The following is a 21,766-nucleotide window of genomic DNA, read 5'->3' on the forward strand; positions in this document are numbered from 1 at the left end:
TTTCATATGATGTTGACTGCGCTCTATATAATTGCTATCTACTTTGCAGAATTTGTCTTTGTTAAAAAAAATCGCTGTACTTACCAGCTTTAAAAACAAACGAGTATGCAAGCGATTGTTTGCCCTCAGAAGATGAATGTGAAAGTTAAAAAAATTTCGACAGCTCCCGCTGCAAAACTTTTTGCGATGTTTTAGTGTATTTTTAGTGAACATATTTACTGCAAAAAACTGGTCTAAAAAAATACTACATCGATTTCGATCCACCCCCCCCCCCCCCCCTTCCTCATCACACCTTGTCACAAAACCTATCATGCCCACCTCCCCTCATGAATGCTACGACATTTGAGTATGTTCCCTTAGGGAGGCACCGAAAAGGATCCTGTCAAATTTTGAAAACCGATCATGTATATTTTGTTTATTGGCCAAAAAAAGAGGATCAAACAGCTCTAAGTTGTGACTTTTTTATCCTTGAAAATCCAACCCGGGGGGTTGAGATCTTGTGTTATTCCCAGGCTTTGTTTTGCTCATCTTCATCTTAAAGAGAACGAAAAAACGCTCCTTATTTGACAGAGCAAAAACCCAGTGAAACTCTTGTAAATTGCTCATCCGCGCACGCAAGAAAAATGAAATAGATTGCTAGCTGATCAACTGAGCATTGCGTTACCGTTCTCATCGCTCTGAGGTGCGGCAAAAACAGTATAAAATCGAACTTTCTGTAGAACACGCACCCATGGTGAGTTGTGAATCTTCCTATAATAATAAATTCGAAAACAATTAGGATGTGGCTTCAATGTGAACCTAAATGTTTTGATATTTGACCAATTTCTCTTCTAGTAAAGGAGAAGCTAACGAAAACTACTCCCTCTTGAATTGAGAGAGCAAAAAAATGTTTACCCCTAACACGCGATGATTAAGAGTGAAAAGGAACTCTGCGACTGAAATACTCTACGCCTAAATGTGGATGTGAGAGAAAGTCTAATTCTCCAAGGGGTTTGGCAGGTAGAGAAGGAAATTTGAGCAAAAATCAAGAGAACGGAAGAAGCCTGGTTATCCCGGAAAAAAATTTTAAGTCGAAAATCGTCTTTCTGGAACTTTTTTCTAGCAAGCAAAAGCCTAATATGGGATATTTTCGACATTGATTATTAAAATGATTCATAACTCGCTCCAAACCACATGTGAATAACTCTAATGTTTATTAGGCATCTTGAGTTTGGGTGGTTCATTTTTTACTAGGGTGATGCCAAAAACAACAAAAATAAAAGAAAAATATCAGAAAGACGATTTCCGGTCAAAAATTCTTTTCTAAGATAGCACCAGATCTCGACGTTTTAAGCATTTTTGAGTCATTTGGCATCAAAAAAAAATTTTCGGTTTTCCCAATTTCATGGTGGATTTTCAAAGGTCAAAAAATCACATCTTTGAGCGCTTTGAGGCACCCTTGAACCATGTCCGATTGAGCTAAAATTCTGCATTTTTTTCGGTCAATAAACGAAATGTATATGATCGGTTTTTGAAATTCGATCACGACATTTTTTCTTTACAGCCATTGTCACCCTAATGCTGGTAGACCTGCTTGTGGCAAACTCATCGATTCATCTTTCATTACACAGTTTTTCCACCTCTGAACAATAAAAAATGAGTTTTTGGTTAAAAATATAGAAGCTTTTATAAAAGAGTCGAAACTGAGAAGAGAAAACGTTATTCTTCATGATTCTTACAGTTGATCTTGTGTTGTACTGGAACGATTCGCTGGATACGGTCTTCCTTAAAATCGATTTAAATCGAACTGCTTGGGAGAACTGTATGCCATCTTATCATTTTGATACTTATTTAACTTTCTGCTCCTCGGAATTTATCGTTCATGATAAATAACACTGGTAAACACAGGCTTCGCTCAAACTGGAAAACAAATAAACGGTTATTGCTTTTCGATCATTCTTGTGAATTTTGATGCTCCTAGAACAGGTAACTTTTTCAGAGACATAAATGAGTTTTCTCGTAAACATAACGTTAAAGCGCAGACAGACTTCCAAGCTGAGTTACAAACTCTGACTAAAAATTCATATTTTTTTATAAATCTTTCCCATGATTTTCTATAATTTTATGACCTTCTACAAAATTGTGTGATTTTCGTAACTCTATATTTAGAAATAATAAAGTTATTTGAAAAAGTATGAGTTTTCATGCAAAAATTTGTTTTCATTAGAACAATCGAAAAGACTCTATTAGGCAAATGATTTTACATTCTTTTGAAAGTAAGATAAACGTGCATTCAGAATATCGGATAGTTATCTGCGTATTTTTGCATACGGATGAGTAATTTAACGTTAAACTAACCCTTGAAAAACCGTTAATGGTCGAATAACTTTTTTATTTGGAACTATAGCTTGATCAAATGTATGTATTTCTGTTTGGTTAATAATTTTGTAGAAGATATAAAATATGTAGAAAAACCAGGAAAAAAGTCATATTGAAAAATATGATTTGAGTGAATTTTGAATATAAAACTTTTTCTATCTTTTTTAACATTAAAGATAGAAACTCGACACCTTCGACAAAGTTGCTAGCAGAAACATTTTCCGAAACGTTTTCGAAGACACTGGCTTTCTATCTCACTGTTCCAAAAAATATTAATAAATATTGTTTCTAGTGAACTTATCACTGAATCGTCCATTATGGAGGAGGAGGAGCGCAATAAAAGTTACTAAAATCAAAATTTAAAAATTAATTTATTTAGACCACGAAATCCGCAAAATAAAACACTATGCAGTGACACCAGTCTCGTAAACCTGCTAAAAAAAATATTTATTGTAGCAATAAGGCCACCATGCGGCGCTAGCGTACAAGTTATATATAACACATTTCTTTTGAAAATTTACACAGAATTTTCGACCAATGTTGCTCGTGCTTGAACGTCTTTCTGTGGTTAAAGCGTCGAACTCGGCATGCAATTACTATGCGACACTCTGACGCACTTCTGCCTACGCTAGGGGCTCCGAAATTCGCAGGAATGGGTAAAACGTTATAATCTTTACAGGGCAATATTGTCGACCAGTGCACTCAAAACCGATATGAAGAATGAAATGTTTTGTGTACTTAAGAAACTTGCATTCCTCAATGATACTTTGCTTAGTTGTTGATGTTGAAATATTTTACTAAAGATGATTCCAAAAAAAAAAAAAAAAAATACCGGACAACTCGATTTGCTATTTAAGCTACATAGATGTGCTCGATAAAGACTGTTAATCAATCCAGAAACTTTTTCTTTTGGATTCCGAAACATTATCAGAAAGTCTCTCCGATACAACTGAGTCTTCATTAGGATAGACTACCACTAGGCACCAATAAGCATAATTACTTAGGTTTGGATTTATGTAACTTCTTTATCGACAGATTTTGTAGCTGATTTGATATAAAACCTCACACGAGCCGTGTTTTAAACGAGGCAACATGACGAAAGGTATGAAAGACAGAATTAAATGAAACATGAAAAAGGCAGGCAAGCTATTGGTTTGAAAAAAAAATAGAAACTAGCAGGAGAAACGGGATCGGTATAGTAGAGCAGCGCATAGTATGATGTGCGAAAGGCAAACAACCGAAAAATATCAAAATTTTGGTTAGTGATAGGTCCATACAGAAAAAGGTAGAGTTTAAAAAACAACTCCGGAATCTTGAAGAGTATGAGCGTTAGAATTACGCAATGCACCATTCGAAGAAAATACGGAAAGCACAAAACGAAAAATGTTCGAACATAAATTTTTGGGATGCACATAATATTGAAATTTTTCTCGGTAGATACAGAAGGCAGAATCACGAAGAAGTATAACAGTGGTCGAGAAAAGTGAAACAATGACCCTGGAGCTCAAACTGGAAAAATCTGTTCGATTCAATTTCTGTCTTCGGCAGAGTTGTAGAGCCATTGACTTCATGAAACTTTGCCGAAGACACGGAATTTCTAGGTCTTATCTTTGACGAGATATAGCTGTTTTTTCTTAAAAGACTGCCTTGAAACTAGTTTTTTTCACTTTCACAGATTTGTATTTCGTTATTATTTAAAACTTTCTAGAACATCTCAAGTTAATCAGAAGTAGTTAAGATATAATTTAAGTGAAAAAAAAAAACTAGTTCTAAGGTAGTCTTTTAAGAAAAACAGTTATATCTCTTCAGAGAAAAGACCTAGGAATTTCATGTCTTCAGCAAAGTTTCATGAAATCGATAGCTCTACAACTATGCAAAAGACAAGAATTGAATATCTCGTGAAATAAAAAAAGTTAATTATTTTAAATGAAATACAGTGCTTTTTCGATTGCATCACGATCAAAAAAACCTCCTCATGTGAATCCAGCAAAACTGAAGTCTTAGTGAAATGATAAAAATCAGTAATTTTTGCTAGATTCCAATGCTATTCAACAAAGAATACTGAGTACTCTATCATTTCCTCGACTCCTCAGTCTCGCCTCCGGATTCTCCGGAAAAAGATTTTTTGATCATAATAAAACCTACACGGCACTGTACTAGCTTAATCAGCAATTAAATAAAAGTGTCAGATAAATCTAATCAGTATGAACAACTCTTCCAAAGACCCCAAACCTCTGAAATGTAAGGAAAAGTGAGAAAAGACTTCTGACAGTCTTTTTTCAAAACGGCCCCACTGTGCAGAGTCTTCTGTGTTCGTAATTTTTCAGATTCGTATCCATTGATAACAGACTTTTACGTAATTGAAATTTTCCTTTAAAAAACACTGATTCACCTCCCTTCAAACTATTGCTCGCTTTTACTAACCAAATATGTAATGTTAATGAATCTCCTTATAACTTACAATTAAAAACCTGGTGACAGTACACTAACAACGGTGTTGGGGAAAACGGTTTCTCCTATCTATATTAGTATCTAGTTCTAGATGTCCTAAATCACTTCAATCTGAAAATACTAACCACGGTTTCTCTTCCACCCCTTATTTTGCAGGTCCTGCCGGCCGTAGCCTAGTCGAGATCCAGCACCTGTCCGGGGCAAATATTCAGATTTCCAAGAAGGGCATCTTCGCCCCCGGTACCCGCAACCGAATCGTCACCATTACCGGTGGCCCTAACGCCATCAACGTCGCTCACTATCTGATCGAGCAGCGGATCCAGGAGGAGGAAGCGAAGCGCGCCTGCCAGACCACCGCCGGAGCGGCAGGCAAAACCACCAATACTTCTGTGGCGGCCGTTACGCAGTGAATCCTTTCTACCTTCAAAACCACACCGTCACACATACAGAATTACAGACACACTTTCACACAAACAAATAACCTTACTACAAACAAAATGTAACATTGAACGTGTTCGTGTGTGAGTAGCGTTTGTTCGCATGCTTTCGCACGTACCGGTAAGTTCAGGACGGTTAGGACGACGGAGCAGAAGGTTAAACGAACCCCTGCGGAAGCGAAAGCATAATAATAATAATAATTATGAAAAAATAATTGTTATTTTAGCAGTCAATCCAAGATTAAAACCAGATATATGATATATGGTAGGCAGGCGGGAAAAACAACACATGCAATCACGCACGCACACACACACATGCGATACGTTGTAGATAAATCGAAGATCATAGCATACATTCACGTTTAAAAAAAACACATACAGGCGAATAGATCAGACCGCATGTTAACACACCATTTACGTACTAGTAGTTTGTTCCGTGTCTGCTCGAATCCTACGGTTCTTTGTTTCTTCGGGAGTTCTTATTTGCAATTTTTGTCATTTGATTTTATTATTTTTGCGTATTTTGAGAGATGTTCTTAGGTTTTTATATACATATTCATATTTCATAATACGGGCCAGGCCTAAAGATTTTTTAGCTATTAGTGAATGTAATCTAAAATCGAAAAGAGCCTCCTTACTCAAATACACACACTTATGCAGACACACACACATAGCGTGCAGTTTTCCAGATTTCCCTTGTTTCAGCCGCTTACACGGGTGACAACTAGAAACGAGGAGATCCATGCGCGCCGTGCTCATCACCCATTTCGTTTTGTTGAATCTTGAAAATGCATTGTTAAATATTGGCACACATACACGTAAATCAGACACACACACGAACACAGTAAACACAACCATTGTGGAAAAGTGCATATAGAATACATGTTGTAACGAAGTCATAGTAAATAGCAGATGTAGGAAACAACTAGGTAATTGCGAAAGGGTAAAGTCTAACCACATTTTACTAGTTAACAGTTAATGACTTTAGTTCGCGAAAGAGAAACATTATATTTAACCTAAAGGAAAAAATGTTATACTTGTTTTTTTTTTTAATAGTGGCAAACAAAGATTTGTTAATATATACGTTATGTTGGCGCCAGGTCAATCTTTCCCTTTTAATTAATATTAATCCACTATTAGACAACAAGTAAATGAAGGCGAAAAACAAGGCAAAGGCATGTGCAAATTTTAACTTGTTTTTAATGTTTAATTGCAATCTGTTAAAGTTAAACCAAAAAGACGTTTTTCTTCATAAAACCATGTTACAAACTACACAATGTTAGTAGATTTTAACGACAGCGACGCAGCATGGCAAGCGAAAAACATTTATACAACATTCAAACAAACACACACGCACGCATATATAAACAATGTCATCACAGTTATCTGTTATATGTCACATTTTTTTCCTCGATCGTGCTATTTATAACTTTCACATCACTTTCAAAAACAACACAACCGCAACTGTTAATGGTACTTGTACGTCACATTACAAGAAATTCTCACAGCCCCAGAAAAGGCATACGATATGTACATCTCTGTTTCCGAAGCACTTTTCCTTGTTTTCCAAGTCATTACGATAAACAGATAAACAAACAAAACAGAAAGAAAGGAAAAAAACACTATTTATAGCCAATTACCATTAACCGTTAATAATCTAGTTAAGTTTACGCGAAAAGAGAAGAAAATGTATAACTATACAATAGTGATATACTATATGGAAAGAATATAGATGAAAGGAGAACCGCAGCGGACCTTCTAAAGTTGTCAGCAACCAAGCCCTTTGTAAAGAGTAAAACAGCAGCAAGATTGAATTAATGGAAAATATACGGGATAAAACGAATTACCAATTACAAAACAAAAAAGCGACACCGCTAAGCTTGCGATTATTTTAGTTTTTAGTTTTCAAACATTTGCTTGCTTCATTCATTCTGTAACATCATTAGTCACCATTAACATTACCACTCATATAGTAGAGAGTAGCGTTCGCCATCTCACACACTGGAAAATCGAGTCTTGTAAATAATTCGATATGCTTCATGACAATTGATGGTTTGTTTCCCGAAGTCATGGAAGAGATAAAAGAGAGAGAAAAAAAACATAACTGGAAGCCTACTAGCAAAACAGATAGTACAATGTTACACACATTATGTTGAACAAAATAAGAGGAAAGAAATAAGAGAATCATCACAGCAAGGAAGTGTCAGGAGTTCGCCAAAAAGTGCATTGGTAGGGAGGAGGAGGGTTGAGGAAACCGCATTTTTATTGTTGTTAGGCCATTATTTACTCAGATTTCACACTACTAATCCGCGTTCATCCGCACTACTAACTACCATCATCATCTTCACCGCCGAAAGACCGTGTCGTTGTTGGGACGCTTGGGAAAGAGAAAAAAAAAGAATCCTGTACCTAGGCTGCGCGCTGGCGCAGAAACCTCGCCGCGAGTTTGATGCCGCTCCTGGTTATCCTAAAGGTTTGTTCAACTATGGCGGAAACTCTTAGTAGTAGGGGTAAAGTGAAATTGATACTGACTTTTGTACAGGATTAGAAGTCAGTCCAGTCATCTAGAGGAGATACACAGCTGTGATGAAATCGTGTCAAATGAGAAAGCAACGGTAAATGACAGCGAAGCCCCATTGATGGAGACGCTTGGTCACTCTTCGAGGTAAAATTTCGCTTAACTCCGTTAATTTAAAAAAAGGGCTATGTAGGTGTCAAGCTTCAGTCAATAACATACATCCGGTTACCACCGGTGTTGTTATTTTTAAATAGTTTAGTGCAAATTAACACATCTTCAAACTGTGTTCCAGAACGTGGCGTTCACGAACTATTTCGCTAGCAGAAGCTAGTGCTTTTTCACTTGTTTCAATTTTCACTTTCCTTGAAACTTTGAGCTTTAACAAAACAACACATAAGTACTGAGAAGTGTACAATTTTCCCAAGTTGACATCTTGATCAAGCATTAACTGAATCAGTTTTTTTTTTGGTATTTTTCGTCTGCATTTATTTCCCGCGGGCAGCACTTGTGTGTGATATGTGACTCGGGTGTTGTGTAAATATCATTCGAATTGGTGTACAGGAACAAAAGACTATAGAAGTAACACGACGCTCACAATCAGTCATTTTAAACCAAAACGCCTTGAGCGTTTTATGTGGCCTCTATAGTCTGAAGACTCTGTAAATTGGTGCCATCAACCGTAGTGCAATTGTTCAAATATACTGGTGAAATGTAACCATGTTGTATGTGAAAGTCTTTTCAAATAAATACGTAAAGCCGAATGCCGGTTCGATCTTCACTGCGCACAGGTAACGTGGCTAGTAGTAGTGTGTTATTTGCAGTGTAGTTATCTACGAAATAGTAACTAGAGCAGACTTATAACAGCTTTCTTCCCTCCTCTGATGAAACATGGAAAGAGAAGCGAAATAAAATTCCAGAACAGTTTATATTCAAATTGAGACAGAGAAAATAAAACGTTGTGATGGTAGACAATTATATTGCTGTTATTTGTTGAAATATGAAGTACACACCATAGAGTTAATAAGCAAAAAGTAAACAAAACGAAAAAAAAAACAGATGATTCACAGTCATTGGAAAAAATAATACTTATCCAGGTTGATAGAATGTTTGATCAAGCACATAACTTTAGAAAAAGAACAACAAAATACAAAAAAGCGTTTTTTTTTAAATCGACTGATTCGTCAAACCCAGCGGAATCCGTCTATGCTCCCGACATCCGCACACATCATCACTTTACTTCTTCACATTTTGGAATGTAGAAGAGAACGAGTTTTGAGTTACGAATTGATAGAAATTAAAGTACCTACACGTTTATATAGTGATAAAAATCGTACATTCATTCATTGAAAAATAAAATAAATACAAAATAACTATGCATGCGTAACCATTACCCAAAACAAGCATTAGGTCGTTTTATAAAGTTTAATATACGAAGATAAATACCGAGAATAAGAGAAACCTGCGCGTAGGCTAACCCCTAGCGAAAATAGCGCGAACAGATTCGCATCGCACCTTTCCACTTTCTCATTTTATAAACAGACATCGCACAGAACTACCAAATTGTAGGGCGAAGGAAGTATCAACCAATCGAGTTTAGGTAACAATAATTACACGCAAAAAAAAAACAAAGAATGAAGCAAATCGCGGGAAAATTATATCACAACAAAGCTAGTAAATTGAATCAAACTATAAGAAATTTAAAATGAACTGCATTAGCAGCATAAAAAACTGTATTTTTATAGAGTGATTAAAGGGCAGAATTCATTTATTACACAAATTTCAACTCTTTGTATCCCTCTTTATAAAAAAAAACACGTGCGAAAAGAAAAAATCTTCTAAGTATATTTATATATTGTATGTAAGAAAGGAGACAAATTATTGACGGAAGGGACACATGATTTTAAAAGCTAGATTACAAAAAAAAATTAAAACGAAAGTACGAAAATGCTGCAAGTCACATTCGCGTTTCACACCCATTTGAATCCCCGCTTTTCGAAACCTGTTTGTCCTATCGTTTCTTCGACATCACAGCGTTACAGTTCGTTTTAGTGATTGCAAACAGAACAAAACAAACAATTATCGTATTTATTACAAACTAGACAATACTTAGCGAAAACAGAATGCCCTCCTTACTTTCTCCCTCGGTGGGTGCAATGTAGCTTATGCTGGCAGTTTATCACGTAGACATTCAAAGCAGCGAAACATAGGTAAGAGTGATCAGGGGAGAGGGGGAGGCCTGCCAGCATTTTTAGATTATTATCGGAATTTTGAAGTTCCTCCTAGCGGGCAAATATATATATAGCAGAATTTTTGAAGTGACGCGAAATACATTTGCAAATCGCATCAGGATTATGCTCTGTTGTTCTTATGCTAGTACACGTACACACATACATACACACACACTCTTATAAATTTCCACATGATAGCAGCAGTAAGCGAAACTTGAAACTTTATACAGTGCACCACTTTTCCAGCAGACCTTGTCGAGTCATTTCACCGTAAATACATAGTAAATGTTGATGAAGTGAATGCAAAAAAATCTTAAACCATCTTATCTAAAGTTAATTAAACCAATTAAAATTCTTCCTGACATCCCTTTCATGTTGATTTTCCTCATAAAGTCGAAGTATATATAACAAACAAATAGATAGAGTGAAAATGTTTTAGGAATGAGAAGTAAAATGTTGTTTATCTTAGAAATAAAATTAGAATGCAGTCGAAATCAGTTAGACAAGAAATGTGAAGAAGAAATCAAATTTTTAGCATACTGCAAACAATATGAAGATGTGAAAGAAAAACAATGTAGTTTCTAAACAAACAAGAAGAATGGATTATTGATAAAAGCAAAATCTAATCATAACACTCTTAAACAGTTACCGTTCAAAGAAAAAAAACTTTCAAATACAGTAGGTAAAACAATAAAAAGCCACAAATTCTTTCGTTTTTCTTCACTGCTCATCACATTTCCCACCACTACCACCATCGCCACTACAACCACGTTCATTCATCGTTCTTTCACCATAAACTGTAGAAAGTTTGATCAATCACCTCCTTCTGTACAGCCCCGGTAACGTCTGGCTCCATTATCATCATCATCATCATTATCATCACCTACAGGTGTAGTTTCGTTTCCGCATCACCAACTCGAGCACATCTTCCTGATCTGCAAGAAAACACGAGCGGCCATTTCACCAACCAATAGACAAAGTTTATCATCGTAGACCCATGGGAAACCTTCTCCTAGCGCTTCTACGAGAGCAGCACACGAACTCCCTACCCCGCAAAACAAAACTTCAAAAAAAGTCAACCACGCCGAAAGGCACACGCGCACGGGAACGAGCTGAAGTTAAGCAAAACAACATAAAAATTGCAGCAGCAAGTCTAAATATTACAACAACAAAAATAATGAAATTCTATCCGTCAGCAAACAAAGCAAAAAAAAATTCATATTTATACAGTATAGTTACACATGGTAATGAAAAGAAGCAGGAGTAGGCCGCGACAGGAGGCTCTGCTATAGCTACCGCATTCTGCGCACCAGCAGAGCAAGCGAGAGAGAGAGAGATAACGAGATACGAAAGAAGTAAAAAAACAGAACTTATTGAAAAGTACACTTAGATTTAGGGCCAATGTGAATGTGCGTGTGAAAATCAACAAACCAGAGCGAGAAAGAGAAAAAAAAACGTTACGGCGGAAATTAGTTCAATTAATAATAAATTTAATATAGTAAACGTAAAGGATAAATTAAAACTAAAAGCAGAGGAAAAGGAACGAGGACAAGGTTGGCAGAGGACGGGCGGGGAAACCGTCCCACTGGCCGTACAGTCAAAACGATAAGCAGCAAGTAGCAGGAGCAGAACTGGAAATTCGAAGCTATTTTAAGGGCCAAGATAGAGGGACAATGTCGGGAAAGAGTAGCAGTAGAGGAGGAAAGTAAGGTAAAAAAAAATACAAGTAAGAGAAAGAATGCGCGAGAAAAAAAGGAGGAGATTTGTTAAATAATGTTTAATATTTAAATATCAAAAATAAAATTATATTGAAAAATAAAGAGGTAACAAAATATTCGAGAAAAGAACGATGAAGTGGTTTTTCCTATCAAACTGGGAAACGGTCTTGGAAAGAGTTTTTCCATTTGGAATACTTCCATTACGCATTTTTTTATAATTTAGAACTTTGAATCTTCTTTATTTTATTGTTTTACACCTATCTCTTTCTAACGCAGGTGTCAAGAATTCTTCCAGGGCATGAATTGCATAGTTCTGTATAGAAGGTAAATACGTACGAATTTTTAAAACCTGAGTTTCAAGTACTTCTTTTTTGAAGAAAATTATAGTTCAAAAAATAAATTCATAGTCAACTTGAATGCTTGAATGCTTGATACACTTTTAATATCAAAACAAACGTATCTTCAAATACTTCAGTTAAATACAGTATAAAAATATCATTGTAAAATGTCTATTTCAGATTTTAAAACTGATGTAGCAAACTTCAACAATAATTAATTAAACTTCCCAATTGAGGGACACTATTTCAATCAATCTCAAACCTATGTTAATTAGTTTGCATCAGTTTTACAGGGGGTTTTCTTCAGCAACCATATAGCGCCTGAATGGCTACAATTTTGGTTGATTCATTTTTTTCGATTGATGTTTATTCAAGACTTTTCTATGTGAAACGGTATTTTATATATTGGCAACTGAGTAAAATACTGCGTAAGCCGTTCCTTATCCGTTCCTGTATGGCCTATCGACCCATCCGTTCCGTTCCTGTATGGCCTATCGACCCATATAGTTTTGCTGGTCGTTCTTCCGACATTCTTGCTACGTGCTCAGCTTACTGAAGCCTGTCGTGATTTTTCTGCTTGACTATGGTACGGAAGTCACTTCACGTTGAAATATATTTCACTCTCACGCTCACTTCACTTTTTGAGACCTATTCCCGATTTCACCTGAAGTGAGGTAACAAAAATTAGCTCCGGCCGTGAAGTGAAATTGACAGTTAAGTTAAAATGGGAATAGAACAAGTGAAATAAGTTTCCCAGCTCAAAAATTTCTAAATCCTAGAGTGGATTTTTTTATACGTCTGCACCAAACACCATTTTTTAGTTTGCTCCCAAGGATTGAACGCAAGATTCTACGCTCAAACACACTAAGAGCTCACTGCCGCATCACGAACGCAACGCAACACGCAACATCCAACGTGTTATCACACCCTCTGCCAGCCATCATGTACGTCGTTTTGGCAGAGTTTATAACAAGTCCTATTCTCGCAACCTCCCTTACTGAGAGGTCCAAAGGCCTCTTCCCCCGTCTACGGTTTATATCAATAATGTCGATATCGTCCGCAAAACCTAGGACATGAGACTTCGTAATGATGGTACCACTTCATTGCACGCCAGCCCTTCGTATATCACCTTCCAATGCGATGTTGAACATTGAATTTGACAGCTCATCACCCTGATTCAAACCATCTAACATTACGAAAGTGTCCGATAACTCACCGACTACCCTGATGCATGATGTAGAACCGTCAAGGGTGGCACTAACTGCCCCGGTAAAAGGCACAAAATACCCAAAATACTGTCGATCCTTTCCATCACCGCCTTACACGGCCGTCATGCCGAGGCTTTGCACGCCAGGAATGGCTAGCTGGCTGAATAGGTTCCGCCGATTTAGCCCCCCGGCGGAGCTCTGTCACATGTGCTCGCTAACGTGGCTGATCGTCCGAATCAATGCAGTTCTTCTTGGAGGGTAATTTTGCGCCGAGCGCAAATGAATTACGGGGGTATCAGGGCAAACGGAATGTGGCTCTTGCGATAACGAACGTAATATCGATCGATAAAAGCACTTGTTCACTCTTGTACGAGATGATCCGCAATTCCGAACTTGGCTTGCTGCCAACGTGAGAAGAACGTGAATTTCGCACAGCTGCCTGTCAAAGCAAAGCCTTGGTGCTACGTTCCAATTCAGAACACGACCTTTTGTTTATTATACACAGACTTCGCAGCCAACTGTTGAGTGTACAGGACAATTGCGGGGTTAGCGCTACAATACTATTGACACGAACAGACTCTCCCGAGCCGAGACTCGAACCTACGACGACTGGCTAGTTAGGCCAACATCGTACCTCGAGACCAACTGGGAGGGTCCTGGGCACCCACTGTACCTCTTTTCGGGAGAACATACAACTCCTCTTTCTCGTCATCGGATTTATCATTGATCGGTGCGAATTTAGCTTTAATTCTCAACACGCATATACGGTCACTCAATCTAATGACACGCTTCAGCTGTTTCCCAATTAGCACAAAACCGGCTCTTTTTTCTGCTTTCACAGCGCTACTGTTGTAGATATGGTACTTGAGTGAGTGGGATGAAAGGTTTCGAAATTTAAAATCATTTCTTATATTTCACTGCCCATTTAGCTATGATTTTGTACAGGGGCGGATTAACGCGTAGGCGAAGCAGGCGGTCGCCTGCTCGTCAATCATCGAGGGGCGGCAAACAGACGGCTAATGCGTGTGCTTATTTTTTAAGCGACGAGGAAATTTTTTCTCTCTCTAGCAGGATTTCTATTCACGTGCGACGCGACCATCCACATTTTCATGTACTAACGTTGTACTAACACTCCACATGCCACAGTCTTCTTGCAAAATTTCAGCTCAGTCGGACTTCGAAAAGTGGTGCCTCGAAGCGATCAAAATTTCACTTTTTCGGGCGATAAAAAATGCACAGGTAGTTCGTAAAATGTTCGATATTGAAAAAATTGGTCTTATAAATGCATGAAACGTCGAGATCTGTCATAATCTCTTAAACTAATTATCTTAAACTTTTTTTGTAAAAATCAATTTTTGTAAAAATCAATCCGTTCCATGCAGCAACCAATCTTGTTGTTAGCGATGGTGCCAAGTCATGTTTTGATGCAGTAGACTTTTTCAGTGTCGTGCAAGAAACTTTCAACTTCTTTTCTGCTTCAACTCATCGTTCAAAAAACACATTACTTCTCTTACGGTAAAGCCTCTGAGTGGAACGCGTTGGAAAAGTCGAATTGATGCTGTCACTCCCTTGAGGTTTAACATAGGAGAAATTTATTATGCCCTATATGAAGCAATCGAGGATCTGAAGCAAGATGCGTTTGCAAGAAATACTACAAAAAGCCTAGCAAAAAAACATAAAAAAAATCAAATTCTTATGCAGTTTAGTAGCTTGGCATTCAATTTTGTTCAAAATCAATTTAGTGAGTAAGTACCTTCAAAAAATAAATAGCAGTCTCGAAAACACTATAGACTTGATAGGCAGCGTTTAAAATTTTTTGAAAAATATGAGAAATGAAGATTTGAATAGCGTCATTACTGATGCTTTAGAAGTAAATCCGGAGTTTCAAACAGAAACACGAATTCGGCCGAGAATGATAAAGAAACAGTTTGCATACGAACAGTCAGATGAACCAATTACATCGAAAAAACTCTCTTTCAAAGTGAATTTCTTCTATTCTGTATTGGATGTAGCTATTGCATCGTTCGATGATTGATTCCAGTGAGGGGTTTGCAATATTCCCGAAAATTGATTTCCCGGGAAACGGGAATAAAAAATATCATTTCCCGGGAATTCCCGGGAACCGGGAATGGAAAAAAAATCTTAGCAAAAATGATATTTCAATAAAAGTTGGATTATAAAAAGTATCTGAAAATCGTTTACAACTTCATTATCAATTCGAATGGAAAACGAATTACAAAACAAAACTTATTCAAGTTTATATCAGAGCCTCTTTGCTAATTTTTATCAAATATATTTACTGTGCCATTACACGATGCGAATTATTTTTAAAAAATAAACTGCATAATCAATCTAGTTTTAATTGGCGTTCCCGGGAACCGGGAATGGAAAAAAATTCTTAGCAAAAATGATATTTCAATAAAAGTTGAATTATAAAAAGTATCTGAAAATCGTTTACAACTTCATTATCAATTCGAATGAAAAACAAAAAAACAAAAAAAAACAAAAATTGAAATTACAAAACAAAACTTATTCAAGTTTATATCAGAGCCTCTTTGCTAATTTTTATCAAATATATTTACTGTGCCATTACACGATGCGGATTATTTTTAAAAAATAAACTGCATAATCAATCTAGTTTTAATTGGCGTAACAAACCCTTTTGTAATTGGTATCACCGTTGATTAGAGAGTAGGATTCCATGTAAGAATTTTGATTGTTCAACTAGAACGTTATTTAGCCTCTCGGTAGTTTTCTTTGAAAGACCGAGACAAACTGGAAGGAAATGATAGAATAATTAATAATCTGCCAATATGACTCTAAATAAGTTAGTTTCAGAGCATTTGAATGTATACGTAATTAATCTCAAAGATGATTTTTTGTGTGAAATCGCGGCCACGACCCAAATTACGCTGACTGAGCTATTATTAAATTATTTATTTCTGGTCGCATTGATTCACGGGTTTCAAATTTTCTTAATCGATTCAATTTAATTTTTATCAATGGCAAAGAAAGAAATCACTATTCGCTCAGTAGTGAACTAACTGTCAAAGAATGAGATTGGACGAAGCAAATATTTGCCTAATTTTTCGTTTACTGAATAAGACAGCAAATATTTTCGACAAATAACCGAAGCAAATAAATTGATAGTACTCGGCAAGTAAATATTGACCGTCATTTCAAAGAATTATTTACTTCGTATAATGCCCCTTTCAAAGCTGCTATACACTTTAACGACGAGTTCCGTGTTTTGATAGTATATAAAATTTTATTGCAAAATTGTATGGGAAATTATATTGAATCTTGCGAAATTTTTTTGAAGAGCTCGGGAATCCCGGGAATCAATATTTCTGTTCCCGGGATCCGGGAATCCCGGGAAAAAGTAATTCCCGGGAAATCGTTCCCGGGATTGCAAACCCTAATTCCAGTTAATGAAAAATCACAGTGACAATTTCAGCTTCTTGTATGATATTCACAGTTTAATGGGTTGTAGTACAGATCAGTTAGAAAAAAGTTGTCTACATTTACAGAAAATCCTCACACACATGAAAAAGTGTGACATCGATGGACATGAAATGCACCAAGAACTTGTTAGTTTATCACCTTATTGCCAGCTGAGACGACTCCAATGAATGCGTTAAACTACATCACAAAAAATCAACTGATTGATACTTTTTCAAATGTTTTTGTATCTTTGAGAATTTTACTCACTTTACCCATTAGTGTAACAAGTGGTGTTCTTTGAGCTCCTGGAAAAGACATACAATGAAAGCGCAGCAGACACATCCACAGTTCGATCAGCACTACAGCGCGAGAAGTGTTGAAAACAACTGCGTCCAATGAGTGGTTTGACGCTGAGTGCCAGCGAGTGACGGAGGAGAAGAACCACGCCAGGGGTCACATGTTGGCCACGGCTGTGACTCGTCAGAGCGTGGGTAGATATCGAGATGCTAGAGCCGCTGAAAAGAGACTCCATCGCCGGAAGAAACGACAGCATTGGGAGCGTCTTCTTGCGGAGGCGGAAGGTTGCTTCTCCAGGCACGATGCGAGGAGCTTCTACAAGAAGGTCAACGGAATTAGGAATCGAAACGTGTCAGCTCCTGTCATGTGCAACGATAGGGAGGGGAACCTGATAACCGATAAAACAGAGGTGGCCAGGCGTTGGAAGGAACACTTCAGTGTGCTGTTGAACGGTGAGGGAAACAGTGGAGTCGAAAGGAGCAGGATGACTATTGAGGATGATGGTCAAGCTGTGGATCCACCATCCATGGACGAGGTGAAGAAAGCAGTGGAAGAGCTGAGAAACTGCAAGGCAGCTGGGAAGGACGGCATTCCCGCCGAACTCTTCAAAGTCGGGAGCGAACAGCTGTATCGTGCCATCCATCGGTTCATACTGGGAGTGTGGTCTGATGAAGAATTGCCCTCGGACTGGTTGGTCTCATATGCCCGATCTACAAAAAAAGGTCATCGCCTGGACTGTAGCAATTATCGGGGCATAACTCTTCTCAATACCGTGTACAAAATTCTCTCCCGCATCCTGTTCCACAGACTGAGGCCGTTGCAGGAGACCTTTGTTGGCGAGTACCAATGCGGTTTTCGAGGGGGACGCTCCACGACGGACCAAATGTTTACCTTGCGACAAATTCTCGATAAACTTTCGAGAATTCAACTTGCAGACGCACCATCTGTTCATAGACTTCAGGGCAGCGTACGATTCAGTTAAGAGAAATGAGTTATGGCGGATCATGCTCGAACATGGCTTCCCAACAAAGCTGATTAGGCTGATACGTGCCACCCTTGAAGGTTTTACATCAAGCGTCAGGATAACCGGTGAGATATCGGACCCTTTCGTGACGTTAGATGGTTTAAAGCAGGGTGATGGGCTGTCGAACTTATTGTTCAACATCGCATTGGAAGGTGCTATACGGAGGGCTGGTGTGCAGAGAAGCGGCACCATCATTACGAAATCGCACATGCTTCTAGGTTTTGCGGATGATATCGACATTATTGGTATTAATCGTAGAGCAGTGGAAGAGGCCTTCGGACCTCTCAGGCAAGAAGCTGCGAGATTGGGGCTTGTCATAAACTCTGCCTAAACGAAATACATGGTGGCTGGCAGAGTGCGTGGTAGTCCGTTGGAGGTTGGTGCTGCGGTGGTGCTAGATGGGGAAACATTTGAAGTAGTCGACGAATTTATTTACCTGGGAACATTAGTGACATGTGACAACGAGGTTAGCCGTGAGATAAAGAGGCGGTTAGCAGCCGCAAACAGGGCCTTTTACGGACTACGTAACCAGCTAAGGTCTCACAGTCTGCAAATTCGTACTGAACTTGCACTCCATAAAACACTGATTCTTCCGGTGGCTCTCTACGGCCATGAATCATGGACGCTGAAAGAGGCCGATCGGTGAGCTCTTGGTGTTTTTGAGCGTAGGGTTTTGCGTTCAATCCTTGGCGGCAAACTAGAAAATGGTGTTTGGTGCAGACGCATGAACCATGAAGTGTACCAGGCATACAAGTCGGCGGATATAGTCAAGCGGATAAAACACGGCAGGCTTCAGTGGGCTGGGCATGTAGCGAGAATGCCGGATGAGCGTCAAGCGAAGGCTATATTTAGCAGGAATTCCGATAGAGGTCGTCGACTTCGGGGTAGACCCCGCACTCGTTGGATGTGTGCTGTCGACGAGAATGCACGCGAAATAGGTGTTAGGGGCGATTGGAGTATAGCAGCCCAAGACCGAGTGACATGGCGACGTATTCTGGATTCGGCACTGGATTGATAATCAGACTGTCGCCTTAAAAGTAAATTAAGTAACAAGTGGCGAGAGAAGTTTCTCAAAATTAGAACTTATAAAGACGTAACTACGATCGACCATGTCGCAAGAACGTTTGTGTGGCTTGGCGATAATATCGATAGAAAGACAGGTGCTTCAAGAAATTGATATGTCGGAAACGATAAAAAAATTTGCAACATTGAAAGCATGAAAAGGTAAATTTAGAATTGTGAACACAACACATGCTGTCCAATCAAATTTTCGAGTCTATAGAAAATGCGTTTCATATAAAATAAAAACTTGAGGGGGGGGGGGGGGCGGCAAAATCAGTCTTCGCCTGCAGCTCAAATCAGCCTTCGTCCGCCCCTGATTTTGTAAGATAACAAGTTCCAGAAGGGGAGCTCTTTCATCATGGCCTGGCTCTGTTCCAATTGATCCACAACTCGCACGCTAAATGATGAGGATAGCTAATTTCGGTCGAATAGGCATTGTTCACGCTTAGTAAAGATCGATCAACAATTTTACTTTTCTTCGAAATCAATTTCAATAACATCTCAAAGTAGTGAAATTACAATGTTCTTAGTTGAGTTCAAATCTTTCACCTTTCTGTTTGATAACGGCCCGTAGACGCTTTTCGAAGTCATTACAAACTGCACGCACAACTTCGTTCGGCATTTTGTCCCAAATCTTCACCAAACGTTTTTTGAATGTGTCCAAACTAAAATGCCTAACGTCGCCCAACTTTCCTAGCATGTATCTCACGATACTGAAGTCTAGCGGGTTCAAATCCGGTGACGATGCAGACCATTCAGATGAACTAATGAAACAAGAGAAATTCTGCTTACACCATTTCTGAACGATCAATGCCTTATGCGCTGGTGCTGAACCCTGTTGCAAGCAAAAACTGTCTTTCCCAAAAAGCATTTTAGCGCAAGGATGCAAATGGCCTTTGATAACGTGTTGCAAGTAGTGCTCCTTGTTTATTTTCACGCTTCTGTTAATGAATAACAATGGTAATTTCCTTTTGGTGGATATACCTCCCCAAACCATCACAGTTGACGCTTTTGGATATCGCTCGACTGCTCTTTTATCGGCTGATATATCACGAAGACATGCTCCATAAACACGGTCATTCTGCTTGTTCAAAGTTGCCTCCAGATTAATCAACTTTTCGTCCGAAAAAATAATGTTTTGACCTGCGTGTGCCATCAGCAGCAACCGAGATCTAATCTAACGCTGTCGGCAATATTTTTACGAGTTGATTCGGGAATTTTCTGCTTCTTAAAACTGGAATATCTTTTTTGATAACATTTTGCATGGAGGTATTGTTCATGTTCATTTCACACGCCATTTTTATTGCCGAATGGGCTGGATTTCGCCAGAATCGGTCCTTCACTTCGCACTTCACAACCGTGCCTGTATCCTTGGAACGTTTGATGGTCCTGAAGACGAATAATCTGCTCAGATTGTCAGCTTCAGATGTGACAGCTTCCTCCTGATCTCGATGTTAGTCAATCCTTGCAGGTGCTAGACCCTTATTTGTTCTCTATTTAAATCCATTGCAATTTTCTTGAGAGCGGAGCTGAAAACTGACTGTATTTATTCCCAATAAACAGTAAACAGATGTTTGTCATGCTATGACAGAAACTACAACGAGGGGCACTTGAATTCTTTTTTTTTTAAGGGGGGATTTGTTAGTAGCTTAAGTATTTATGATAAATATTAGTAAATAATGAGTATGTGTGTCCAATCACAAATGGTGACTTCTCAACACTGTTAGAAATTTGTAATTTTAATTGTTAGGATTTGTTTGCTTTCGCAATTAGGACTTATCATTCGTAGGGATTTAAACCTACTTGTCAGAAAAGGGGAAGTAAACTTACAACTAACTTAATTGCTAACTTATTGGCTATAAAGAGAGCTTATCGTAGCAATTGAGGATCGCAACGATTTTTGTCGAAAATTGTTAATAATTCTATTTGACATAGCTTCTAATGGTTCAACACCAGTAAGTCTATGTAATTCGAGTGTACCAAACCAAGGAGGACGCTTCAAAATCATTTTCAGAATTTTATTCTGAATCCTTTGGAGCGTTTTCTTCCTTGTTGAACAGCAACTTGACCAGATCGGTACAGCATAAAGCATTGCTGGTCTAAAAATTTGTTTGTAAATCAAAAGTTTGTTCTTTAAACAAAGTTTAGAATTACTGTTAATGAGAGGATATAAACATCTCGTATATTTGATGCACTTGGCTTGTATACTCTCAATGTGCTCTTTGAAAATAAGTTTTTTATCATAAATTAGTCCCAAGTACTTAACCTTGTCAGACCAACTTAAAATAACCCCATTCATCTTGACAACGTGATTATTGTTTGGCTTGAGAAAAGAAGCCCTAGGCTTATGTGAAAAAATTATCATTTGAGTTTTAGAAGCATTGGAAGAGATTTGGAGATGAGAGATTGGAAGTAGGAAGTAAAAATATCTAAACTTTTGTGCAATCGACTGCATATGACACGAAGACTTTTTCCTTTTACGGAAATGCTTGTGTCATCGCAGAACAATGACTTTGTGCATCCTGGAGGCAAATCAGGAAGATCTGAAGTGAATATGTTGTACAGGACTGGACCCAAGACTGAACCTTGAGGTACACCTGCTCTGACAGGAAATCTATCAGATTTTGAATTCTGATAGACAACCTGCAGAGTTCGATCAGTAAGATAATTTTTTAAAATTTTG

The 21,766-nt window shown here is 38.1% G+C and overlaps 1 protein-coding gene across 5 annotated transcripts in view; it reads left to right on the plus strand.

Annotated features, from left to right (window-relative positions):
* Window positions 1-11,839, plus strand: part of LOC129717741 (RNA-binding protein Pasilla) — a 141,796-nt gene extending 129,957 nt beyond the window's left edge. For 4 of the 5 annotated variants that reach the window (XM_055667863.1, XM_055667861.1, XM_055667860.1 and 1 more), the window contains one exon: window positions 4,966-11,839. In XM_055667863.1, the coding sequence (XP_055523838.1) occupies window positions 4,966-5,219 (254 nt within the window). In that variant the 3' untranslated portion in view covers window positions 5,220-11,839. The remainder of the gene's footprint in view (window positions 1-4,965) is intronic. The other variant, XR_008726734.1, reaches the window with a different exon arrangement.
* Window positions 11,840-21,766: the final 9,927 nt, after the last annotated feature.

This window comes from Wyeomyia smithii, chromosome 1 (assembly GCF_029784165.1).
Source record: "Wyeomyia smithii strain HCP4-BCI-WySm-NY-G18 chromosome 1, ASM2978416v1, whole genome shotgun sequence".
NCBI classification, from domain to species: domain Eukaryota; kingdom Metazoa; phylum Arthropoda; class Insecta; order Diptera; family Culicidae; genus Wyeomyia; species Wyeomyia smithii.